Source organism: Alexandromys fortis, unplaced genomic scaffold (genome assembly GCF_014885135.2).
Source record: "Alexandromys fortis isolate MF-2015 unplaced genomic scaffold, M_Fortis_MF-2015_v1.1 scaffold_163, whole genome shotgun sequence".
NCBI lineage: Eukaryota > Metazoa > Chordata > Mammalia > Rodentia > Cricetidae > Alexandromys > Alexandromys fortis.
In genome coordinates, this window is record NW_026068085.1 from 535,358 (window position 1) to 562,309 (window position 26,952).

The window sequence follows — 26,952 nt, forward strand, 5'->3', positions numbered from 1 at the left end:
AAGTGCTATGTAAAGTTTAAGGAGTTGAGATTTTTAATCACATTTTATAGTGTGGATTTCACAAAGCAAAGCAGATTATATAAATAAATAGAACTTTAAAGTGACAAATAATCATTTTGTTTATAATAGTTAATGGTATTAAGAGATAAATGTATAAATCAATGTAAATGCCTGTATCTTACTTGGCTAATGTCTTCTAAGGAGAAGTAGTGGCAGGAACATGGCATCACAGCATACTACTATTGTTCCATGTAGGCATGATTTCTGTAGTTATACACAAGGAGTTAGTGAGGATATTCTAAATAACTAAACAAATAAAAATAAAAAACACAAACAAACAGCACTACATGAGCTCCTGGAACGCTGAAACCCTAGAATACTTTATCACACATCCAAACAGAAAATTAGATTCAATAAATCCTAAGCATTTAGTTTTTGAGTGTCGTCTTCAATCCCAAGGTCTGCAGCCATGTGATCACAATTCCCGACCATGCTGATGCATTTTTAATTCAATGCATGAATCTAGTATTTATTGATTTAATAAGATTAGGGGAATTACCTTGTTGCTGCTACCGATGAACTGTCAGCAATGTAATCTAGTGAAATCTTACAGGGGATGTGTGTGTAGGACTAAGAGATAGGAAAGGAGCGATAGTCATGCATACAGAACCACTCGCTGCTCATGATAGTGGCAAAAGCAAAAACTGTTCTTTCCCAATGGCTTTGAAGTTCAGACATTTTGTTTTTCTGAGGATGTTGCCTACAAATTGATTTAACTGGTAGTGAACGGGCTGCAGAATAATTTTGCTGAGACCCTTCAACATTGAGGGGGAATGTATTACCCCGCACTTCCCTTCTAGCCTCTCCTCACACATTATTTTGTTTTTGTTTTCCTAACAGAGCAGGCCAACCAGGCCTTGAACTCATTCTGTGGCTCAGGCTGTTGCCCAGGCTGACTGTAAACTCTTAGTCCTCTTGAATCTGTCTCCCGAATGCTCGATCCTTGTCAGTTTGGTTTTAACACACACGAGCACACACCTAAACTTTGTCACCTAACAGAATTTCAAGGAGTCAATCAATGTCCTCTTCCCTTGGATCCTAACATTTTCCACAGCAATACTACACACATAAAAAGAAGACAATGGGGGAAATTCACTTTCTTACAGGCAGTTCTGACAAAATAGAATCAAAGAAGAGAAGTTCTTAAACGAAGTCAGAATCAGAAAAGGGCCAAACCCCATCAAAGTGTCTGAAGCAAGCACCCAGGCTCTTGGTACTGTGACACCCTGCTTGCCTGCTTATTTCCCCCGACCTAGCACCTGGGAAGCATGGTGTGCTTCAGGTTTTCTCTCACTTTGAAGAAATGCCTAGTCTAAGAAGGGGTGCTGGTGCTGGGGTCAGTAAAACCATGCTAATTGTGAGCCTAATTGCTTCAAGCAGTCTTGCCTCTAAACAGGGAGAGCCCAGTTGATGGAGTCAGTCTGTTCCTAATAAAATGAAGAAGCAGTGAATAAAATTCCCGAGGAAGGCACTATAAAAGTTTTCACAGTGTAACCAAATGACTTCACCTATGCCATTGCCTCCGAGATGACATCTTTGAAGGAACACAGACCCCAGTTGGGCTCCATATTCATAAATTGGCTGTGCTGAGGCCTGTAAATCTGGATTGATTTAAAAGGCTTCTTCATCCTTCCACTCAAATGAAGTCATTGTTAATTAGATGTTTTTTGTTAACAATGTCACTCTCTCCATATTACCTGCTCACACTTGCAGCCCTTCTAGTGAAACATCTGGAGTTCCATTTCCCCTGCAATCATCCTTGAAGCACTTCAGTTAGTTGGAAGGTGGTGGTGTTTTGCACTCCTCAATACCGGTCTGAAGAAGGATGCTATCCACTGTGTTAGTGTGCCCTACAGACCATCTTCCTAAACTGAGATTATAAAGCAGTAACTGGAAACACAGTAAAGGTCTGGTAGTTCTTGAACTACGTTGCAGGGTTTTCTTGTTTTTGTTTTTGTTTTTTTCTGTGTTGACCCTAACTGGCAAATGAATGCCTTAAAGTATAGAAGGAGCACATGAGATAGACGGCTTAGCTGATAAAAAGCCATTTGCCACCGAGCCTGTCTACCCGAGTTCGAACCCCTTGGAAGGAGAATGGAATACTGAAAGTTGTCCCCTGAACTCCACATAGTACCAAGGCATGCCGTGAAGGTGATATTAAAAAAGAAAAACAAAAAAGAAAAAAGGCTACAGTTAACTTCCACTAGCTCTCCAATTTCTTAAACCCAGGATCTTCCTTAAAATAAAAGATAAGATATGTTTTGTGGTTCTCCAAACGTGCGCTGACACCGAGCCCCTCTCCCTCCCCCCCCCCACACACACCACCTAAAAGCTCTGTCTGCCCCTAGAGATTCAAATTGCAGAAACTGCAATGACTCGCAAAAGCAGTTTCAGACAAGGCGGATCTTTGAATACTATGGGACTGGGCTGGGACAGCTCACACTCCCTCGGGCCCTATTTCTGGGCGCTTCGCTGTAATTACCCAAGGAGTTGCAAACTGGCAGTGAGGACCCAGACGCCCTCACGGGGTTTGGGGGGCGTGCCCCCCCCCCCCCCCCCCCCCTTGGCTGGGGTTACTTTCTGAATCCCTCTTAGCAGGCTGTCTTTGTCATTGTGCCGGTTCATCCGCTGGCGGCCTTCAGTGCCACGGAGGCCTAGCATGCTGCGGATCTCTGGCAGGGGCGCATCCCTGCCCTGCTGGGCGCAGCACAGGCACCCAGGACCGGGTGGATAACCCTAGACTAAGGCGGGATGTGGATCTCTCTTGCGGAAGCAGCTCTTGGCAGAGTGGCATTTGAGTCTGCATTTCTGCTGGGGCTGGAAAAGCCTGATCCTCAGACCAAATCATTCGTCCCAGGCCTGCCCTTTAGGGATAAGAAGACACAGGAGAGTAAGAGCCCTTGTCTGTGGTCCGAAGGGGTCTGGATTTGCCAGCAGCAAGGATGTTCTGATTCACCACTCCAGTTTACTAGGATGCACCGCAGGCAGGTCAAGACCTTGGCCTCCCAAAGAGCATTGGGCCTTCCCGAAAGCCCTGTATACCCTGGTCTAAGCAATTCTTCAGAGAGAGCCCGCCCCGCCCCCTATTTCATCTTGGGGGAGAAGTGTAACATCTGAGCAGGAGCTATCAGACAGGGCATGAATTTAGTCTTGGGGCGATATTCCTAATCCCAAGAGCCTGAGGACCGTATCAGGTCTTAGGAAGCAGCTCACCATCCTGCCCACCCTGCTGCGGAGGGGTCCGAAGTTCGACACTAAGCTACAGTGGACCTTGATTTTCTAGTGGGTGGAACCACTCTAGGTGAGGTTGGTTAGCGACCAGAGAAGGACGGACCACTCTGAGAAAACACACGCCTAGGGGTAGGATTCTTAATTGGAGGTCTTCAAATTCTTGACCTCGAAGATTTGCTAGTCCCGCAACATGTACTCCCTCCGGAGACAAGAGGATCTGGGGAAATCAGTTTCTTGGCATTCTTTGGTCCCTGTTATGTGTGCTTAAGGTATACAATGGCTGCAGCCTAAACACCTGCGATCTCTTACAACAATCACTTTGAAAAGTCATTTCAGTCGTTTCTCCTTCCTCATCCAAAGGGAGAGAACCCTGAAGCAGTGAGGTTACCTCTCTAAGATGTGGACAAGAGGTTTGCAAAAAACAGCTAAAGACATTATCGCCCATATCCTGGGTAGGTTTCCCCCTTGCAAACAGTTTTTTACCCCATTTCTTTTTAGTGCTTATGTGAACCTCACTGTCCTGTATCCTAGGAAACATTCCTTTGACCCTCGTGATTCATCTGGAACTACGCAAAGGGAAAGTAGTCCAAAGACAGGCAGTCTGCTACGTAGAGGGCAATGAACAGAGGTCCTAAGAGGAAGCTGGGGTTGTTCTGACCCGGCTTCGGAACCTGCCCCCAGAGCAGGTAAATCCTTGTGTGCCCGGCCTCAGGGCTCTGTCACACCCGGCCTAAATACCGCCACGTGCTCAGGGCTGCTATGCCCCAGCTCTGCATTTGGGGGCTGTTGGCGCGCAAGCACTCAAACGGCGCGTGCTTCTCGGTCCCAGCGCCTGGGGCCCATTTAAGGCTGTCTGGACAACGGAACTTTGCGAGGTCCCGCAGAGCACCCACACTCGACCATTTCCCTGGCGTTAGACCCGAGGTCACCCTGGCCTAAGAGGCCCGGAAGGCGTGAGGTCATTTAGAGCCTAGCAAGAAACAGCATCTTCCCGCCTATGGCTTCCTCCCTGACAGTCAGCCCCGCCACTAGTCAGCCTTAGCTCACTCGGCTTCGATTACCTCCCAGCAACTACAAGACAACACCGAGCCAGACCGACCTGAGCACCGGGTCAGCTCCCGAGTGCGTGGGTCCTAACAGTCAGGACTCACAGGTGCCTCCAGGTAGGAACAGCACCAGCGCACTTTTCCAGCCTCAGCGCATCACCTCTCCCCCTCCCACACACACCCGACAGAGCGAGGACCCGCGGGTGTTTGGGGTGGCTGTTGTTCTTTTAAAAGTATATTAAAGGATCATTGGCGTCTCCCCGTCAAGTCATTACGCCTTTATCCCCATCAATTAAGCACACCTCAGAGGACTGCTATTAAGAGCTAAATTGAGCTGCAAAAGTAGGTATCCCGTTTCAGGCAGATGTTGTTATCTCCCGCTGAGGCGCGGCCGGCCAGGCTCTACCTCGGCTTCCCGCTCCCGCCCCAGCTAGGACGAACCCGGCTTTCGGCCGCGCCGTGAAGAAGCTGAACCGGAGGTCGTAGCCAAAACAAAGCGCTGGTGCAAGGAAAGGACCCTAGGCCATCTCAAGTAGTGTAAGTGCTGTGCACGACAATAAGAAGTGTCTTCCAGAGTTGAGTGGAGTAGACGACGCCAAAAGCTAGCTGAGCGGGTTTTTTGTTTGTTTGTTTTTGTTTTGTTGCTCCGTGAAGTGGAGAGTATCTGTTTATAGTCGGCTTTCAGCTGGAGATGCAGAAGGAGGAGGTTACGAGGGAGAGGGCAAACTAAGTGTGGCTGGCCGACTCCTACCGCATGCCCTTCTTCCTTCTCCATCCTCGGCAACCTCTTTCCTAGCTAACAGGCCCCAGAAACCCAGAACACATTGTGGATCAAGGCGCGGTGCCGTGGAGACAGGGGGTTTGGAGCCTCAGAATCCCGAGCAGAAAGGTGCACTTAAAACAATGGAGACTAACTTGGGACTCCTGTGGCCTTCCAGCCAGATGTGTCTTCCCACCCTTTCACACTCCAGGCCCTGGAGGCACCACTGTCTCCCACAGCTGGGAGACCCTGGAGCGCTAAGGAAAGAAACAAAGGGACATGGCCCTTACTTCAGTCACAGGGTTTTCTTCGTGACACTATCCACAATAAATTAAGCCAAGGCTAAAGGAGATTAATTTCCCAACATAATCCAATTAAAAGATTTCTAAACTAATCTTTTACGAAAAAACCTTTAAAAGTGTGCGGTTAAAGAGCGGTCTGGTTTTGATGACAGTGATGTACTACCTTCACGTTGAGCCGCGAGCAGGGAACGCTTGCTCTTCTCTGCTCAATTTGACCGCAGCACCCCGGTTGACTCCTTCAGTCCAACCTGTACCTCCCAGAAAGTCACGTACCACACTAACCTGGGCCTGGCTGAAAGTGAAGGGGCTGGGGTTGCTTACAAGCACCGTAGACTTTTTAAAGTGCTATTAGATTTATGGTCTCTTTGTCGACGCCTATCTAGAGTAATTAGCACATATGTTCTAAATAGATGATAGTTTTGTGAGCAATAAAGCAATTACCCATCGTTGGAGCTGACAGTTCCTCCAACTAAACTCCAACCAGCAGCTAATTGGAAAAGTCATTTCAGCTACATTGTCTGCAATTAGTCTGCTAAACTACTACACCCCAACTTGCTGGTTTGAGGTTAATTTATTCAGCGTTAAATTTGCATGGACAAGTCTTTGCCACAAAGGGACTTGCCTTTTGCCCCCTCTGAACTGCACCCCGGAGCCAGAAAGGCAGGTGTAAGCAAACAGATGATATTTGGGGGCCGGGGTCTCTCCGGGACCAAGGTGAGGAGGGGGTGCCCCTTCCAGTCTGAGCTTCAAGGTCAGTGTCCATCAGGCCGAATACCTACAGAGGAACTCATTGTTTCTTCTGCTAAGCAGTAACCAGAGGAAGCAGTTTGTGCTACCAAAACCTCCACTAAAATTTTTAAATCAAAATACAAAGGAAACAATGAGTTCTAAATCACGCCCCTTCTCACATCTCCCCCCCCCCCAGGACCACCCCTACTGTCCCAAAGAGATAAATGTGAATCAAATAACACCCACCCAAGAAGAGCTCTGAGCTCGCATCTGGAGGAAGCTGCCTCCAGTTCCCAACGGGACTCCAGGAAAGAAAAGGCTAGAAAGGCCAAGATGCCTGGTTTCTGTCTGCTGCGGCTCTGAGCATAAAACCATGTACCCCTTGAAAATGGGGTTTATCCATAACTTTTAACTTTCTTTTCTTGGTTGTTTCCCTTTCTGCTGTTTTTTCTTTCTAGATCTTTTTCTTCCTTCTTTCCCAAAGTTTAACCCAATTGGCCCAGGATGTATGTACATTGAGTGGAAACAATGTGTTAAATGTTGGTTTGACGCCCCACCGGCGGCTTCCAAGTACCCACAGCTAAGAATCTTCTACTTCATTTAATCTTTAGTGGACAGGGTTGCCCCTGTGCTCCTATTCCCCAGGAAACACCAGGAAATATATCAGTTGGGGTTCAAATCCTGGGAGGGAAAGAAGAGGTAAAGAGAGATTAATCTGCCCCCACCCAGTTTCTAACTTCTGAGCTGCAACCTCAGCGGGCTGGAAGACAGAGAAGGGCAGCTGGAGCTCCCAGTATCTACAGCCAAGGGTAGCTGTATCAGGGAGCAGAGACTGGCAGTTTGACATGAGAACTCCGTAGCCCTGGTAACGGAGTATTTCCCTAGAGGAATTTATAGCAGTGTCCCAGGCTTAGAATTCTGCTTAGAAGAACATGGAGGGGGGTGCTTCCTAGGGAGGGAAAGCCCAGTTGTGGTTGCTTTCAGTCCTAGAAATCACATGTCCTTTTCTAGATAGCTATTCGTTATTTCTTTTTAAAGTAAATGTAGCAAACCCAAAGGAAGACGCATTCAGTTCTGTTTTACTCAGCCTGAGTCTTACTAAATAATTCTAATTTTAAAATAATTTATGATCAATCATCAGCTTCAAGGAGTTGAAGACATAAATATAAAGAAAGAAGCTGTTTAATAAACTTTATGTTCAGCTTTTATTTTCCACTTATTTATTGTGTTTTGCCTAGTTGAATTTGAAGCAAGAGAAATTGAAAGTGAAAGGCTTGCTACCAGTCTGTCCCACCTGTCATATCGTCTCCACCCTCTGAGTAGAGACCCTTCTATCAGGTAACTTCTGGTGGAAAACAAAAGGGAAATAAGATGTCTTTTCTAACAGACTAACAATTGAGTTCTTATTTGTGTTTGTATAATGCTTAAATGTGGCCAGAAACTGGACAAGAACAAACTTAAGGGAGAGTCAGCTAAAAGTATCACCCGATGTGATAGAAAATTAAAATGTACACAAAGAGCAACAGAATCCACCAGCCCCTGCAGTGTATGAGATATATACACACATCCATGAACCCCCCAACACCCTAAGCTCATGTGTGCAGAGATGCAGCCCTATGCCAGCTCAGCTAGCTGTCTGCAAGCATGTATTCCTTTCTGGAGCAAAGGCATTTTTGTTGCTCCCATAGTTTCTTTCCATTAAGAGCGATTAGATGATGTCTATTCAAAGTTGCTGATCCAGAGAGAAAATAAGAGTAGATAAAAGGAGATTTCAAGTGACCTCCTCATCCCTTTCACACCAACCTGAGCCCTAGAATAGACTAGGATCAACTAACACAAAAGCCCTTTACTTTCTCCTTTCAGCTTCAGAAGATTTTGTGCAAGGGGTTAACAATAAAACATAGAACTACCCTGAGTTTTGTTAGGTCATGCATTTGGAATACTTCATTAACTCCTCCTGTGGATGAGCTACATGGATTTTTCTACCTCTGACATGGGAAAATAAAATATACATATCCTCACATAGAACATAATTATTTACTGTTCTGTATGGTTTGTATCAGAGATGTACTGTATTCATTCTTTTTTATTTAAACTTTACCCCCTCAAACATGGAGGCCACTGTAATAAACATGTCTTTCTACTGACAGTTTGGAAGAAATTATTAGGTTTCCTATTTTGATCAGTTTTCTGGTAGGTAAACACAATTGTAATAAGAATGCAGTTACTAGATTTGCTAGGCTTTTCCTCCATCACTAGTTTATATTATAGTCAGTGAAGAAAATGGAATTAGAGATTTAAACATATTCAAGCCGTCTTTAGTTAGTGAAATGTCCAACTCAGCTCTACCTCTGATGAGCTAATCCTGTAGTGAGAGAAAGGGGTGCTCTGACAGGTAACTATTAAGGGAAATGATTATATAGTACAGTTGATTGTATTGTCAGGATAGTCTAACAACCTTCAAACTCATTTCAAAACTTCATCTTTTCACTGAAACCAACCCATTTTCTCTGGAAAGACTAGCCATGCAGTTATTCTTCAGCCAAGTCATGCATTTAAAAATAAAAGAATGTGTATTGTAACATTAAAAGACAACCTTTCTTTCTTCCTTCCTTTCTTTCTTGCAGTATTTCTTAGGCTATACTTGGATCTTATAAAAGGTAAATATTTGACTCTGACTTCACCAGTGTTCTGGAAATAACTGTCTATTTTCATCTTGGTTTGCATCTAAATGTCAGCTCTTGCTTTACCCTCTTGCTGTCCCCACCCCAAAAATTCTTAATCCTGGGCTCTCTAACTGAAACTCCCTGCACACTGGGATGTCTCTCTCATCTTTCCCAAAATATGTTTTATAAATGTCTTGGTTTGAGATAGAACACTAAACAACTTACTAAGGTAAAGTACTTATTTCTGAGCCTTTTTTTTTCCCCTCAAAGATGACTAAGAAGAAATGCCTGGACTACCAGAGTGACAATGGAAATGGAAGCCTAGTATTTCCAAGGCTCATTGAACCCTATGGGCTACTAGATCCATTTCCTCAGGTCAGCTGAAGCCCAAATCCTAGCCTGGATTTGTCACCCTGGCCTTCATGTTGACAGAGGCATAACTTTTTTTACAATAGGCAGCTATAATGCAGACTACTGTCAGTCTTGGGAATGGGAGGGTAGATTTCTGATCTAGCTGAAACATAATTTATTTACGTATTATTTTAGCTTTAGTGATCCTAAAACATTGGTTGGGCATTCCTGTACCTCTCCCCATTGTTTCCCTCCAAAAGATCTGTTCACTGTCATGTTTATATCATGTCTCTTCAACTGTGTTCTCCCTGACTTTAGCCTCATGCCAAGGGAGACAGCTTGATTTGGAAACTTTAAAACAAGCTCTTTGGGAAAGGCCTACATCAGGATCAGAAGCACTGACCTCTCTCGAAGGGTTTGCAAGCATGTTCATCACTCCATATGAGCTTGGTAAAAGGGTTGCTTCTGTCCTGTGGTTTCTCAAGACAGAATAATACTGTTTAAACGACTTAAGGGTACGAACGTGGTGGACAGGAGAAGTTTCTATACACATGTGCCATTGGACAGTCTCATTGGCTCTTGGGCTAGATTTATGAAATGTCTCTACAAAGCTCTCTTTTTCAGTGTAACTTAACAGAAACCTAAAATGTGTGTGATCTGTGTTTTTCTAGAGAACAAACTGACAGTGTGAAAGGAGCCAAAGGATTAGAGAAGAATAGGTTGGCCTATTTACCTACCTGGTAAAAAAGCTATGGAAGTTATGTAAATGGGGTAAAGAGGCCACTTGGACTCAGGAACTTGGGCTTGGAACACCAGTTCCTACTGTGTGGGTAGCCACAGACTCGGCATCCCTCCCCCTCTACCTGTCACTCACCAGAAAGCTGGCTGGGAAATCAAGGCAAACCGACTAAGACCCAACCATCATGCTAGAAGAGCATAAGGAATGGAGTAAATTCACAGCTTAATTCCCTGCCCAAGCAGAGGGCACCTTCTCATTTAATCTAGGTGAACTGCACTGGAGCCCCTGTTTGTTGGACAGTTCTCCATAGTCTCTAGGAGAGCAGAAGAAAGCTACGAAAAGAACCCTCTGGATGAGGCCTTCCAGAGGCCTCCCTGCAAGGCCCCTAGAATCCCCAGACTTGTCTAAGCAGAGGGAGTGACCCTGGGGAAAGCTAAGCACCATGTCCCTGCCCTCTACCCCACATTAGCAAGACCCTATTAGGGTGCTGAGGAAAAGTTCACAACAGGGTGCCTGTCCAGCAATCACTTTCAAACTCAATTTAACTTTTCCAGGGAGCTGGCTGGCGTGGGGCTGACAGTGTGGGTGAAGGAGGAAGAAAGCTGAAAACAGAATGGGAGGGAAGGGATGGAAATCGCAACTGCTCTTTCTATTCTAGCATTTCAGCATTTGAGCGTGCCTGGGGATGTGTGTGTGATTTCACAGTTTGAGGACTCTGGTGCCCTTGAAAAACTATGAGCATTTTTCTGAGGTGCCCTATCCAACCACAGATACTAGGACCAGGGACGACCGTGGCAAGTTAGGCTGTTGTCAAACCTCGGTGGCTTTAAGAAACAAGGCCAAAAGTTCCCAAACCCTGGGCTGACCAGCAGCGCCTCTACGGAAGCCATTTTAGTGGAGGCAGTACTGTGAGCTGAGCACAAGTGGGGCTTGGAGGATGTGTGACTAATCCGAAGAACACAGACACTGGAGACGGTGAGTCCTACGTGCTGCTGGACTATACTGAGTCCCAAGGGTGGTCAAGGCCCTCCTCAAAATGTCTCTGCTTGTTGCTAACTCCTCTCAAGAGACTGGGTACACTTGACTCAAAAGAATGCAAGCATTCCCCCCTTTCCAAAAGCTTGAGACTTGCCTCCTATGGGCACCAACAAACAGCCTCCGGTGCCTACTCCTAGAGCTAAGGCTGAGAATTGCGACCTCATTCAAGAGGAGCTGGTAGCTTCACCTAAGGCCTGAAGGGGCCGATTTCCTTCATTCTTGAGGGGGAAGGGGGGATCACTCTGGGTCCCCGAGGCCTTTTGGCGAATTTGGAAGCTTGGGGCAGAGAGGGAACGCAGGAAGAAAAGGCCCACAGTAAGGATCGGTGGGCGACGTCTCTCCTAGTGAGTCTCTGCTAGTCCTTGAGCTTTGTTGCAGGACTTGACCCCCCTCCCACACACACACACACTAGCCCTTCTAAGCAGGGCTGATTCATTCAAGAGCCCACCCAGCCCCCAGCCCCGGGACGCGGTACCGAATGTCAGCTCCCCACCCCCACCCCCGCCCGGCGAGCCCGCCCTGCGCGCCCTCTGACGCAAATGCGCGCCCCTGCCGGGCGAAGGTGGGGGTAGAGGGAGCGCTCCTGTTGGTTTTAATTGAAGCTCTTCCTTTCACACACTCAACCTCGGTCCTCACTCCTGGGAGGCGAGCCCCTCCCCGCCCCCAAGCCGCCTGGCCCAGCGTGCGGAGTCTAGCTTTACAACCTCGCTGCTCTCCTGCGGCCGCCGCGGGTTCTCTGCTTGGGAGAACCGCTGATGTCCCCTTTAATCCGCTGACACAATCGCCCACATCAAACGGGCAGCCATCGATTGCTTTACTTTACTCGCGCCGACCGTGGGCGGGAGGCTAAGCGCGGCTAGCACAGGTGCCCGGGCCAGCCGGCTCCACCGCAGCTCCCGCCTCGCACGCTGCAGGCTGGCCACGCGGGTTCGAAACTAGACGCAGTCTCGGGTCCCCTGCCCACGCAGCCCTTCCCACCCCCGGTGGGAGAGGCTAGTAGGGGGACCTGCTTTGAATTTGGATTTGGTAGGGATCCTCACCTCCAAGGAAGTGCAGCGGAAAGGAAGGACGAGAGCAGCTTCCGAGCAGGCCCAAGCAAAAGTTCTCCCGGTGCCACCTCGGCCGCCTTGACTGCGTTTCTAGGCTGCGGAGGTCGAGTGAAGATTGCCTTTCGACCCAACCACACTATTGAAAGTTACAGACCCCCAAGTTCCAAAGAAACGATTATCGTTGCGTTACTCGCCTGGGTAGGTGCCGAGTCTCGCTTCCGGTGCCCACAGTGTACAGTTCAGAGTCCTAGGACGGCTGGACTAGGGGACCCGGCATCCAGCAGGCCTCCAGTTCCCAGACGCTTGCTTTTTGCTTCCTCTCCCACTCTTTTGCGATTCTCACCCCCCCCACACACACACACACACAGACTCCCTTTCTCTGCTCCGTTCAGCTGCTCATGACTCCGTCTCTGATTATTTGGGGAGTAAATTTTAGAATTTTTATATAAACATCGCTCTCTACTCTTTCTCCCTCTTCCTTTCTTCTTCTTTTTTATCTTGGGGGGGGGTATTTTTAATCATATCAATTTCGCCTTTTAATTAACCGGGAGACTTGAACATGAATATTAGGGCTGAGGGGCTAAGGCCAGGAGCCCCTGTCACCCCCTGTCCGCCTCTCCATCAGCTGCATACAATGGGCCGCAGCACAGAGTGCGGTCTCCATTATTAGAGATAGAAGAGCTGTGGGGCACACGTAAGAAAGTCTTTATTCTGCTCTTTGAAAAAATGGCCACTAAACGGTAGATTCCAGAAACCACGATCCCCGTAAAGCGTACCGCAAACACGCAGCGCCTTCCACCTCCCCCCCCACACACACACATAGTGAGATTTAAAATGGGATCCAATATTAAAAACGAAACCCTACCTCTTCAATACAGCTTGGCCATTACTTCCACCTTTACCTGGGGGCGCTCGGAACGCTTGAGCAGAGACAAACTTTTACGCTCTCACGAGTCAAGGGGTGGGATGGCAAGAGGGACTCCCACTCCGGGCGGTGGCAGCCGCGGCTTTGTCACCGCTGTTCTGCGCCCGCCTGAGCCTGCCTAGGAGAGCGATCTTAAAACCTGGGGGGTGCTAGTGTGGGATTGGAGACTATGTAACTAATAGAAGTATCGTTTTCGTTTTCCCCCAGTACGATCTTTCAAGGAAAAAAAAATCCATTGAAAGAATTTCAAAGTGCTGTCTTCCTTTGGAGAAAAGACACTGGCTGCCTGTAGGGAGGGGAGGAGGGACTCGGTTGCTTGCCGCGTGGGAGCCAGCTCCCGTCCGCTAGGTGGCAGCCGGACCTAGCGATTCCTGCAAGTCCCACGGCGGGACCCGCTCCTCCCGCCTGCCCCTCCTTCTGCAACCAATCACCTTTGGAAATGGGGTCTCAACAGCCCTCCCCCCCCAAACATACACCACACACGCACACACACACACACACACACAACTCTGATTCCTTCCTCTTTCTCCTCCTCCTCCTCCTCCTCTTCCTCCTCCTCCTTCTCTTCTTTCCCTTTCTTGTCCCCCCCCTCTCCGACCCCTCTCTCTCTTCCCCGTCTTCTGTTCCTTTGCTCTTTTCCTGTGAGTCTGAGTTGTCAGCACTAACAGCCGCCCCGCGACAATATGAGGACTAACTAATGCTTTATTAATAATTATTGAAACACTATTTAGAGTTGGAGCGTCCTGGGGATAAAAATGATGAAGAAGAAAAAACAGGATTGATTGGAAAGTTTATTTTAAGATCACATTTGGGATGAATAGGAACCATCGATTCGGATCGAATTTGTGACAGTAACTGCAGTTTTGAGAGAGCTTTGTAGTAATTACGCCTCCAAAACTATGATATACTTCAAATTTTTTAAATGAGGAGACTTTTTAATAATATCAAATTAGCAGGATCCAAACTAGGATTATGTTGAATGTGAACGAAGACTCTAGACCCATTATATTTCACAAATCATTAAAATGGTGGTTTCATTCTCATTAATTTTTCTAACGTTTTCAGTGACGCTCATAAAATCTTATTTTAAAAAGTTTTCAGAAGATATAAAATAATTTCTTTCTCATTCTAATTTTTTTCCCATCGCAACGCATTCTCTCCCCCATCATCCCTTCCCCCTCTGGTGTGTGTGTGTGTGTGTGTGTGTGTGTGTGTGTGACCATACACGACCCATACTAATCAGGTCTCAGAGTAAATAGCAGCGCAGGGCGATCTCAATGTAAATTGTGCTTGTCAGAAGCACACCCCCCTCCCTCACTTTCTCTCCTCCTCCCCTCGATACCCCTTACTGTAGGTAGCTAAGGGGGGAGGGGTAAGGGATTTCCAACCAATGGCGTGCAGGAGGCTTGGCTAACCTTAGCCTCCCATTTTCTCTCCCCCCCCCCCCCATTCAGGGCTCTGACCAGTCAGTCGCCTTTGATTATCAGTTGCCAGCAGCCCTTCTCTTGGCTCCTTGACACGAGCTCCATATAAGGCAGCGATCTCCATAGAAACGTGTCAGTTTCAATAGTAGTGTCAAAGTTCACTATATACAGACATTCGCGCAGATCCCCCTTTCGGAAACATTGCTCTGAGTGTCCTCCCGTTTAAACGCCTTCAATTTTTTGGTTCCTCTCCTCCTCTCCTCTCCTCTCCTCTCCTCTCCTCTCCTCTCCTCTCCTCTCCTCTCCTCTCCTCTCCTCTCCTCTCTCCTCTCTTTGGCCCCTCTCTCCCTCCTCTCTCTCTCTCTCTCTCCTCTCTCACCCACTCTCCTCTTGCTCTGTCTCTCCCCTTTCTTTTTCTTACATAGTCTACTAGTTGTCCCCCTTTCTCTTTCTCTCCCTCCTCCTTCTCTCTTTCACTCCTTGCCTGCAAAAGAGAGACTAAACTTGAAAAAAAAAAAAAAGGAGGAGGCACCCCCTGCGTATTCTTCTTATCGTTATTTTATACATATATGATTTTTTTTGGAGGGAGGGTGTTGGTTCCCGGCTGAAGAGCACTTATTTAAAATACTAAAAAAAGAACATTTTTGGGCGATCTCCAGGGTTTTTTTAACTAGCTCTGTGTGTTATAGCAGAAGAAGCAGAAGAAGCAAGAAAGAGGAAAAGAAGAGGATTATTTATTCGACCTACTTTGGATGTCTCTCTCGCTTTCTTTCTTTCGTTTTTTTCTCAAATATTTTCTTCTGATTTTTATTTTTTTCCTATTTCGCTGTGAATTCGTCGCCGGCGTGAATTATCTCGTATTTTTCTCCCCCTTCCGTCTCCTCCCGAAAGAAGAAGGCAGAGAGAACCCGGCGCCACCCGCACAACAAAAAGAGCAAAGTGTGTGATCTTCCTTGCCGGCTGCCTCCCGCTCTCCAGCGCTGCCTTCCTGAATGGCTGGCTGCGTCCGGCCCTGGACCTGGCCCCCCGACACCCGAGCTCCCTGATCGTCGCCTGCATCTTCGCCCCGCATCCTGCTCGGCTCTCCCAGCTCCCCGCACTCTTGAAGCCGGGCGAGGGCTCCCGCCGGGACAGCGGCGGCGGTGCGGGCAGCCCAGCCTCGGCTCGCACTCGGGCAGCGGCCCCTACTCCAGCTAGGACTCCGGCCCGGGCCCCAGCTCCTCCAGCGGCGATCGCAGCAGCAGCCGAGGCGGCTCCTCCAGCGGCGCTTGCAGCCGCGACCTCCTCCTCTGCAGCCGCCGCCGCCGCCGCCCTCGCCGCTTCCTCTATGTCGGCTCAGCCCGCGCGCTGCGCGTAGCCCGAGCGGCCGGCGGGCGGGCGGGCGCCCGGCGCGGGTGAGCGAGTGTGTGTGAGAGTGTGTGTGTGCGCGGGGGTGCGGGCGAGGCGGAGGGCGAGTGTGTGCGCGCGCCGTGGCCCATGCCCGCCGCCCCCGGCGCTGCGCCCCGCGCCGCTCCCGGCTGCCGCCTGTGCCATTTCTGATTTTGCAACTTGGGGAAGAAGAAAAAAGCGAGAGAAGGGAGCTCGCTCGCCGGGGGGTGGGGAGGGGGGAGAGAGAGCGCGGCCCCCCCAGGAACGGAGCGCGGGGGGAGCGGGCGAGGGGAGCAGGGGTGTTGGGGGGGGGGAGCCTGAGAGCCTGGGGGGGCTGCAAAAAGAGAGAAAGAAAACAGCAGGAACCACAACAAAACGCCAGCAGGGCGGGCGGGCGCGCAGCAGCAGCGGGGCGGCCGAGGCAGTAACGGCGGCGGCAGCGGCGGCGGCACAGGCAGAGGCCGGTGCCCGGCTCGGGCTCGGCTCCGGCGACCCCGGGGCGCCCGGTGGGCCCCCCGCCCCCTCCCCCTCCCCCCTTCCCCTTCCCCTTCCCCTCCCAGCGCTCCCGCGCGCCCCGCGGCCCTCGGCGAGCAGCTCGGCTCCCCCCAGCGCTCCCCGGGCCCAAAGATATGGCAATGGTAGTTAGCAGCTGGCGAGATCCGCAGGACGACGTGGCCGGGGGCAACCCCGGCGGCCCCAACCCCGCAGCGCAGGCAGCCCGCGGCGGCGGCGGCGGCGAGCAGCAGCAGGCGGGCTCCGGCGCGCCGCACACGCCGCAGACCCCGGGCCAGCCCGGAGCGCCCGCCACCCCCGGCACGGCGGGGGACAAGGGCCAGGGCCCGCCCGGTTCGGGCCAGAGCCAGCAACACATCGAGTGCGTGGTGTGCGGGGACAAGTCGAGCGGCAAGCACTACGGCCAATTCACCTGCGAGGGCTGCAAAAGTTTCTTCAAGAGGAGCGTCCGCAGGAACTTAACTTACACATGCCGTGCCAACAGGAACTGTCCCATCGACCAGCACCACCGCAACCAGTGCCAATACTGCCGCCTCAAGAAGTGCCTCAAAGTGGGCATGAGGCGGGAAGGTGAATATTTCTTCTCTGCTTCTCTCCCCGCGCTTCGCCCGCCTCCCTGCTCTTTCTTTCTCCCTCGCCCGGGTGGTTGTGGCTGTGGGGATGGGGCTCCTGTGGTCCCAGCCGGTCCGGGCTTCCCAATCCTGGCTGCTTTCCTCCCCCAACATCCCCCCCCTCCAGCTCGCTGCCGCTGCCTCCCCCTCCCGGCCTGCGCTCCTCTCCCCGGCTCCTCCACCCCTCCCGCTGCCTGCTCAGGATTGTGTCCCTGGGATCGTGAGCTGTGGTTTAAAAATCCCCTCCCTTCCTCTGTTGGATGTGCTCCGTGTGTGTCTCGCTCCCGCCTGTGTGTGAGGATGCTTGGGGCTGTGTTGGCATGAACTTGGGCAGGGGTGCTTATTCCTCGCAGAAATCTGTCTCCGTGTTGGTTGTTTTTGTTTTTTCCTTCATTTCACTTTTCCCTCCACCTTACTGTACCTTTTATGTATAATGGGAGAGGACTGGGGCTGGAGGACCCTGAACCATAGATTCATTGCTGCCATCATCCTTTAGGAAGCTTAGCTTGGGAAAAGAGGAGTGAGATTTATTGCACTTGTAGGTCTAATTAGGGGGAGGGGAGCTTCTGGCCTGTTCACTGGTTCCCTCTCCTCTTCTGGGATCTGGGGCCGCCTCCTCCCGAGCTGTGGCCTTGTTTTCACCCCTCGACTTTGAAAGGAAAGTTTGTGACTGAACCCTGCCTTCATAGTATTGTCATTTTTAGAGCTTGATACTCGTTTTATTTCTTCATCAAACTCCACCCTCTGCTTAAATACTGCATACAAATTACAATTTACAACGGCATTTACCGATCCTTCTGATTTGGCTCTAATGCATAGGCTGCAGCTGGCATGGGCTTTTCTGCATCATTTAGTCGATGTGCTGTATGGGTTTTTGTTTTTTTATTAAACACAACTTTTGATGTTGAATTTGGATATGCTTCATGTTCATATGGCTTGAGATGGAGCACTTTTCTTACAAATGTATTTAGCGCTTTATAGTTAAAGTTTATCTCCTGACAATCATTAAAGATATCTTACAGTCAAATTAGTGAACCAGTCAATTTTGTAGGATGTAGATTACTTCTTCTTGTAATTGACTTCAAAATTATATTTTATATGTCACAAGGAAAGAAATTGAATTCCGTCAGATCTCAAGGAGAAGGCAAATATGACGACTTCATTTCTAGCTCCAGGGAGATTCAATAGGCATCTGGGAAGAAAAACAACTTTGAATTGTGCTCTCATTTAATTGAAAAATAACTGCCAAGTTCAAAACTATAATTAGAAAAAGTATTCTAACCATTGTGTTTCAAGAACGTTAAATTGCACTGGAACTCTCCTTGGAATTAGAACCAAAGGCAACAGTGCCCAACCTGAAATAGGAGAGCTCTGTGGACATGGACCATCTCTACTAATTTGTTGTGGGGTGGGAGGGAGAGTTCAGAAGCCCTAACTTTCCCTAAAGTTGGCTTTGTTTACATGGCGGTTTAAAATGCTGGCACTGTCGAAGTAAAACATACACATTTAAAAAAAAAACCCTTTGGTCAGCTTTAAGAACTCAAAGCATGCTTACGTTTTGCATTCAGATGGTTAATGAATCCAGTGTTTTTGCAGTTGCAAGCTCGTGCATTCACTGGGCAAAAGCTGGCTGCAGGTTGCAGTGGCACCGCGCAGGACAGACAGACATTAATTATATTTCCTACTTTTTTCAATAATGTTTGGCTACTGTAAGTTCAACTTTTTCTTGAAATATTTCAAATTTCTGTTGCTTTTAATAGTGAGAGCTTTGTATGGGGCAAGCAGAAGGGGGAAATGGGAGAGGGTGTGGGGAGTGCTTACTCTCTGGTCAAAAGTTGTAAGTGGTCAGTAAGATATGTAACTTGTATCTCTTTTTAAAGGTAATTCTGTAGCACTTTAGCAATTATGGGAACATTTTATGCACTGAACACCGCTGCTTTGCAAGTGAAGAGTGCACTAAGGCTTGTGCCTGGTACTATAGCCTTTTTCAGGCTTCACTTTTTTTAAACCTCGATTTGTATTATTGTGGAAGGATAAATGGGGTTTCATTTATCTGTGTGTTGCTTCTTAGTAGCTGGGGGGTTGGGTGTTACTTTCTTGGCCGAGCAGAGCTAAGGGCCTTGAAGTCAGGCCTAGTTCTTCCCTGGCTGAAGAAGCCAGGGGTGCAGGCTATGGATGAACACACCGAGCCGGTGAAGGTAGAGGGCTTCACTGAGAGCTCCTGGAAATATGGTCAGTGAGAGAGAGCCAGCAGGAGAAGATGCTCCGAGAGCTATGACTGCGGGAAAGAACTGCATTGCGTTGGGTGCGCGTTGCGGCTCGGCAATGTTCACAAGCCCCCTGGATGCACATTGCCTCTTTTCTCTCTTTCTTTTTGTCAGCGGTTCAGCGAGGAAGAATGCCTCCAACCCAGCCCAATCCAGGCCAGTACGCACTCACAAACGGGGACCCCCTCAATGGCCACTGCTACCTGTCCGGCTACATCTCGCTGCTGCTACGCGCAGAGCCCTACCCCACGTCTCGTTATGGCAGCCAGTGCATGCAGCCCAACAACATCATGGGCATCGAGAACATCTGCGAGCTGGCCGCGCGCCTCCTCTTCAGCGCCGTCGAGTGGGCCCGCAACATCCCCTTCTTCCCGGATCTGCAGATCACCGACCAGGTGTCTCTGCTACGCCTCACCTGGAGCGAGCTGTTCGTGCTCAACGCGGCCCAGTGCTCCATGCCCCTGCACGTGGCACCGCTGCTGGCTGCTGCCGGCCTCCACGCCTCGCCCATGTCCGCGGACCGCGTCGTGGCCTTCATGGACCACATCCGCATCTTTCAGGAACAGGTGGAGAAGCTCAAGGCGCTGCACGTCGACTCTGCCGAGTACAGCTGCCTCAAAGCCATCGTGCTGTTCACGTCAGGTGAGGATGCGGTCGCGGGGGAGGGCAGGCTGTGCCGGGAGCTGGCGCAGGCACCGTGCGGCGGGAGCCTAGCTTTTCGCTTCTCCCGCGCAGCCGCTGCCGCTGTGAGGCTCGGCCCTCACCCCACCTTAGGCCTGCCCAGGATCTGCAGCCCCAGTCCGTGGTTGTCGCGGGCCGCGCCGCTGCCATCTTGGGAGCTTAGCGGTGCTGGAGCGGAGGAGCTCCGGTGAGGCCGGCGGCCTGGCCTGACGACCTAGACCCCCGCGCGCCTTCGACCGAGGCAACGATCTGGGGAGGGGAGAGGCAATACTCCGAGGATAGTGGCTGTGTGTGTGTGTGTGTGTGTGTGTGTGTGTGTGTGTGTGTGGTGTGCCAGAGCTCAGTCTTTCTGGGGGAGGAACGCTACAGAAGGAAGAGAACGTGGGAAGGTGGCTTCCTACTCTGTGTGGCTCTCTCCTTGGATGAGTTTCCCGACAGTGAGACACAGACAGAGGCGGAAAGAGAAGAATACGCACAAATAAATCATAAATAATCCCGCTTTATTGCTGCCTGATTTTCCCTTATCGGAAACCATTCATGTTTGCAGTTGCTGGGGTTATTGAGGGTCATAAAAAACGGATTCTATCTAAACAAGAAAGATAAAAAACAAAAGCAATACTGTAAAGCCCGCAAGCATGAGAGGATTCCAGGCCGGGAGATAAATTTCATAGCTATGCAAAACACAAGAACATTGGAAATTTTAAATGATGCCTTAAAAAATATCAAATTAAGTGTAGGCGGTGGTAGCAGGCTTGTTAACAATCTCTCTTATGATAGATGGTTCAAATTAACTTCCAGGAAAGTGAATTAACATTGCCTTTGAAGGGCTCTGGTCTGAGTATGTGAGAACACTACCCGCTTTTTATTATTGGAACCTGCAAGAGGGAAACATAGAAACACCAGGGACCGCAGGTAACAGCGGAAACACAAACAAAGCCCGCAAGGGCTCTGGTGGGAGCAGAGCTGCTTAGATGGGCCCTGGGCCCTGCCCACTGTGAGGAAGGTTAGCTGCAGTTTTACCACTGCTCTTGGCTCTATTGTTTTTAATTTCTCCATTAGGAGAAGAAATAACCCATTCTAATAAATCTATCCTAGAGCCAAGCCCTCCAAAGCCAAATTAAAACCATCCTTGAGCAGAGATGACAAAAATATCTTTCCCAAACAAGGCCTTGTTGGACAGTAAGCAGTCAGATAATATATCAATATTTCCTGACTTCCATGCATGAAGACTCATATTTACATTGTATCAAAATGACTCTTAAATTTGCACAATATTGTAATGTAGCAAATGTAGTATTAATATCGATCAGAGAAGCAGATAATTTATTTAGACAAGAACAGCTCATTTATATGCAAGGTGGCCAGAGTCTTGGACTTGGGCTGCTCCCCCCCACCCCCTTTACTTTCAGCGCAAATGCAGGTCTGCTAGTGAGAGTGGGGTTATTCTTTGCAAGGGGATGAAGTGCAAACTTAAAACAAATGGAAGATTTATTGAACTGGTTCCTCGGTGTTTGAATGCATTTTATCTTAATAAGTCTCCTTGATGGAAATGTGTTTTTTAAAAGTGACAAAGAGCCTGGGAAGCAGCGACCAGGATCCTTTGACTCTGGCAGGCCTAGGCCTTGCTGGCATTCTCCTACCCATGGCTTTAGCCAAATCCATCAGGAAGGGAGCCAGGGACAAAAAACTAGGGTTTCAAAATCTCACCCAGTTAAGTGTCTTAAAGCAGAAGTGTGACTTGGAGCTAGATGGACAGGGTTTTTCTCAGGAAAGGTCTCTCTTCCCTTTCCCTGAAGTCCTTGAAGTTCTTTGAATCCCCTCACTTTGCTGATCTGGTACGTGTTCCCAGGGAGAGGCCTACTACTGTGATTGTGCCGGCTTCAGGAAACGTTGCAGAATTATGCAGGCTTCACTTTTAAACTTTCCATCCTAAGGCATTCCTGTGAGTAGTTCTTTTTCAAAAAAATCCAAAGAAGTATTTTTGAGGCATGTTTTCCAGGTGCAAGGGGTGCTGAGAAGTGAACAATAACAATATTTTGCTGGGAAATCACGGGCAGAGTATCTGAGCATGGAAACGGAACTGTCAGGAGTAATTTGCCCACCTTCCTTCCATACAGCACATTTCCACTCTTGACTAAACTTGTTTTGATTGCTAGCCAGAAGGGAATTCATGGGAAGAAGGGGATTCATGGGAAGCCTTCTCAAAAGTCATCCAACTTTTAAGCAAACTTTGAATGATGGAAAAGACAGTTTTAGACATATTGTCCAATGTGGCTTGTTCTGGCTAAGTATTTGAAGCTGGCATGGGGGTCCCCTGTGGTGGTTTTCACATTTGGCCTCCGGATGGTATGTTTAATCCTTAATATTCTGGACAGCATCCAAAGACTAGGTCATGACCTGAACTTGCTTTTAAGAAAATTCTTTAATTCATATACCTAAATATTCCTTCAAATAAATGAGACTGACTCTGAAAAGAGCCATCTAGTTAACATAAATACAATAAATCCATTTTCAGCACAATAATAACTTTGATTTCTAGTTATGGCAGCTGATTACATCTATATTTCCTGAACACTAAACTCTTCTGAATGCACAACATGAAATACATTCTCTGCACTACAAAGGCTAAGCCGGGAGGGCCTGAGCAGTAATGGTTATTTATTTACATAATTTCTTTTCCATATACTGTAGAAGAAATATTGAAGGTTCCCACATTGACACTACCATATAAAAAGTGAGACATGGATTTTTGTATAGTCTGTCTCCTTTTCTTATCTGTAATATAATTCATCAGGTGCAAATATGTACTAAATTACACCCTCTGCTCACCTCTCTGTGCCACCACAACCCACCAATTGATTCAAGCACTCACACTGCCTGTCCACAGATGGGAGAATTCTGCTGCAGGGTGAGGCCGGGCCAGAACTAGGACTCCTGGTGGATGAAAGACAGACCTAGAAAGAGGAATTCCATCTCAGAGGTGGAAGCAGTAGTGCAGGTTCCTAGTATACCTGTCCAGGCTTCTCCTTAGACTCACCTATATGCGAGTGAGGGAGAGAACTTGCACTTTAGGGACTGTGATGTTTTACTCACCTGAGGGCATGTCATATGGATCTTTAAGGGAAAATCTGTTGGGATGTTAATGGGTCTTTCTCCGGTTGTGTTGTCTGTGGCTGTGACTATCACATGGCATGAGGGACAGAAAATGTATGTAATGCAAGATATATGTAAATACAAGTCTGTTTTAGCAAGGCTTTTCTAGAAAGCAGGTCCACGGGCAGATCTCAGAGTCCCCACGCTAAGCAGTGAAATCCCAATGTGTTCCTCTCCTGGCCATGTTGACCATAATAATCTCCCTGGCTTCCCAACTCAGGCCAGTGTGGATGTACTGCATCAGCTGGATGGAGTAGTTAGCCATCTAAGAGGAACCCAGTATGAACCCAAGGTTAGAGGAGGCTTGCCTCAGAAGTTCTTGAGTTCTCAGTGGCTTTATTTGTATCTTTGCTTGAGGCCATACCCTTGTAGATGAAGGGGGAAGAGGGCTTTGTGACTCCAGCTCTTGAACTGTAAGGATACACAGCATGGAAACACAGATTTGGATTTGAATAAGTTGTTTTCTTGGGGTCACACTTCCCCATTACAAAGTGTCCTTTTACAAGGATTGTCATATGTAAATTCCTTCCTAGATCTATATTTTAGCAAACTCCATCTTTGATCCTTAGTCAACCTCCTGACCGACTAAGGGTTCCTCTGTGATCTTCCTGATTTTAAAATATGTGTTATTAATATTAAGAAATAACATAGGGAGTAGTGGAGAAGCTTCACTCTGTTTCCCTGATTCCATGTTCCTCCCCCTTTGCTTGGCCCCGGTTAGCGGATATAGGATAATCTGCTGTCTGGACCTAAAAGAGTTTTAGTTGGTTTGAAAGAAGCATAAAGGTTTCTGGTTGCCATCATTGTATGAAGTGCCTTGTCCCATCTCCTTTAGTCCCGCAAAGCCATCCTTACTCCTCCACTGCCCCGTTCTGAGACAGAGTATCAGCTGCCTCTAGCATAACGTTGTGTCTGATCGCTGTAGATGTTTCTTTTTTTGCAGCCTGGAGTAACTGAGCCATATTTCTTCTGGTAATTATATAGCTGGCAGAGATGCGACCAATTTTCATTTACTTGACCTAAGGAACAGATAGGAGTGTCCACCCTCACTGAGGATTTGTTGCCGAGTCCTTGCTTGCATATATAGTTGATCTCAAATCCTGTATTGCTATAGCATGGACTTGATCTGATTCTCAGTTCTGACAGCTTGTGATCCCTTACCCCCTGCCAAGTGTATTCACTACACAATCTAGGTTCTCCTTGAGCTTGCTGGTTGGGGTCATTTGGGTTTGAGAGGAGACTCCAAGAAGCCTCCTAAAACTGCATCCAAGTCTGCATATTTCTTCCGGGGTTCCAAGAGCCCAAAATCCAGAGGGAAAGGGACAAATGCCTTTCTTTTAATGAGCACAACCAGAAAGGTTTTCCAGGCGAGAACAGGTTGCTATGCACAGCAAACATGGATTCATCATTCTACATTATTTAATCCAAAGGTGAAAGAGCAAAAACAAAGGGATGGCAAGGTTGTGCTTCCGTGTGCATGTGTGTCTCTTTCCTGCTCCCTAGGCGTGGGAAGGCACTTGACTTTTATTTGTATGGTGGATGGGAAACAGTATGTCCTAGAAAAGAGCCTCTTTGCATAGACGAAAGGACCGCTTTTCTTTTTCTCCTATTTCTTTTTCCTTTTCTCCTCAAAACATTAATGGCTGTGTGCCTTTACTGCTCACTAACCTAATCGTCTGTCCCCCTTTCCCTGTCTCTCCCTCCTGTGGCTGCTCTGGCAGACGCTTGTGGCCTGTCGGATGCTGCCCACATCGAAAGCCTGCAGGAGAAATCGCAGTGTGCACTGGAGGAATATGTGAGGAGCCAGTATCCCAACCAGCCCAGTCGCTTTGGCAAACTGCTGCTGCGATTGCCCTCTCTTCGTACAGTGTCCTCCTCTGTCATCGAGCAGCTCTTCTTCGTCCGCTTGGTAGGTAAAACCCCCATCGAAACTCTCATCCGGGATATGCTGCTGTCTGGGAGCAGCTTCAACTGGCCTTACATGTCCATCCAGTGTTCCTAGACTTTGGGCATTTCCACCTGCTCCTGGCCCCCACCCCCTAGAGACTAAGAGGACTCAGCCAGACCTTGGGATGCTGGTAGGATGGACCAGACAGGCCAGACAGAGGGGAGGAGACTGGGGACAAGGGCAGCCAACTCTGCAGCAAGGCAGCCTAAGCTGCGAACTAGGAGGAAAAGAGACTTATTTAGGGTCTGATCTATTATGTAAGTATATTGGAAAAGAAAAAGGAGAAGGACCTCATGTCTGGTGAGAAAATGGCAACAAATTTTTCGGAGAGAGGACCTTGAGAAATTTAATAAAATCGAAGGATTCTAATGGACCTTCTAGGATTTATTGTGGATGGATGTGGATATATTCTGTACAGAAAACAACTCATATGGGAGCGGACTGAATTCTATGTAGAAACACACACACTGAACATTGTTATTCATTTTGTAAAATACTAGTCTTTATTTTCATTTTTTGTAAAATTTAAACATCGTATGCACATAAAGAAAAAAGGATCAAGATTAGGGGAAAATAACATTTTCCAAATAATTATAAAAAATGTCCTGTGTCTATGTATCTATATCTGTTTTGTATTTTTTTCTGGTTCCAAACCAGATTTCCTGTGATTCTATACTAATAATTTTTGATATAACCCTTTGCTTCTTACAATGAGTGCGATATATGTTGTCGAGGCTGTTCTTCAAGAATTAAAATTGAAGTGAAAATTTAAACAAAAATAAAAGAATTTAGCAAAACCCATGTGTCTTGTTACTTTAACTATACCATCAGAGAAAGAGAAACCCTTGGATACTTTCTGTCTTGAATACTGTTAGAATCTGGATTTTTGAGAGGGAGAGGGGACTGTTTAGGCCCAGTCGAAGTTGGCTGCATCTGTTTCTTACAACAGTCGCTGCATTACTTTTGTAAAGCTGAAGGAAAGGCCAGGCTGTGTGGGATGTGTCGGAGGGGAGGGCAGGAGTCTCGGTGGCAGACAGCAGTCTTTGTGATATCACTTCAAGGGCAACCCTAAGCACAGCTGGGCTGGCTGCCTTGCCTTTGGGGCACAATTTCCAGGCACTTGGGCCCTGCGTGGTGACCCAGTGCGAGTACACCTAGACTCTAACTGCTTTGGGAAACTTGCTGAGCTGGGGAGGATTTGCAAAGGTTTACTTAGCTGACCCTCAATGGGGGTGGGGAGAGATTCCTCAAAGCTTTTGAGTCTGTCTTAAGCTAGGTGTTGCCTCTCCCCGCCTCTGGGCAAGACCTGAGACGTCAGCACCAGGAATTTTGACTTTGTTCCTTCTTGAGCATCTCTGGAGATCTACGTACTTATAGTTTGCCCTTCTCTCCCGGCTCCTGTCCCAGGCTTCCCAGTAAGAACTGTAGCCACCCTTCCACTCCTCCTAACCCCTCCCCCATGGGACTTCGAAGAGTCCGGAAGCTGGACTGGATTGGGTTCTTCCCGAAAGTGCTTCTCCTTGAGGCGTCTATCTAGCTGGGCTTGCGTTGAGGGGCAAGCTCTGTGACAGCCTTCAGCGTCTGAATGTTTTATGGGATCTGAGTTGAAGCTGTGAGAACACGTACTGCCAAGGGAGCGCTTCCTTAACGTATCAATAACTCCAGATCTTTAAAAAATAAAACCCCTCTTTCGCACACATTCCGCCACCCTTGGCCCCAGACAGGCTTATATGAGGCTAGAGCTTACTTTCAGGAATCCCCGGTATTCTTGTGCTTTCAGTTTGCTGCATGAAAGTTTCCAGGTTCCTACAATTCTGAGGCGCACCCACCTGCTTGACGTTTTTCGTGATCTGGATGCAGCACAGCCTCTGCGAAGCGCGCGAGGCCACTAGAGGTCAATGGTCTCAAACCAGGCCGCTAGAGGACCACCTAAGCTGCGCAGCAGCTAGACAGGCAGGGCGTAGTCTTTGGGCCTAAATTCATTTCCCTTCGGGTCTGGACACCCAAGGCAGAGAGGGACAGAAAGAAGGTCATGTTTAACCCGGGGAACTCCTAAGAAGTACTGGGAACCCTCACAGACTGGCCAGTGGC

The 26,952-nt window shown here is 48.3% G+C and overlaps 1 protein-coding gene and 1 long non-coding RNA gene across 9 annotated transcripts in view; one reads left to right on the forward strand and one right to left on the reverse strand.

The window, feature by feature from the left end:
* The window catches only part of LOC126488609 (uncharacterized), a 30,177-nt gene extending 17,015 nt beyond the window's left edge, over window positions 1-13,162 (reverse strand). For 3 of the 8 annotated variants that reach the window (XR_007588763.1, XR_007588764.1, XR_007588759.1), the window contains exon 1: window positions 11,963-12,159. This is a non-coding gene — a long non-coding RNA (uncharacterized lncRNA). Of the gene's footprint in view, window positions 1-182; window positions 265-11,962; window positions 12,160-12,836 lie in introns of those variants that run through there. The other 5 variants (XR_007588766.1, XR_007588762.1, XR_007588760.1 and 2 more) reach the window with 5 other exon arrangements.
* Window positions 13,163-16,188: 3,026 nt separating this feature from the next.
* Nr2f1 (nuclear receptor subfamily 2 group F member 1) lies at window positions 16,189-25,652 on the forward strand. The gene is made up of 3 exons (XM_050122189.1): window positions 16,189-16,771; window positions 19,194-19,721; window positions 24,635-25,652. Exons 1-3 carry the CDS (start codon window positions 16,318-16,320, stop codon window positions 24,913-24,915), a joined length of 1,263 nt encoding a protein of 420 aa, XP_049978146.1. The 5' UTR covers window positions 16,189-16,317; the 3' UTR covers window positions 24,916-25,652.
* Window positions 25,653-26,952: the final 1,300 nt, after the last annotated feature.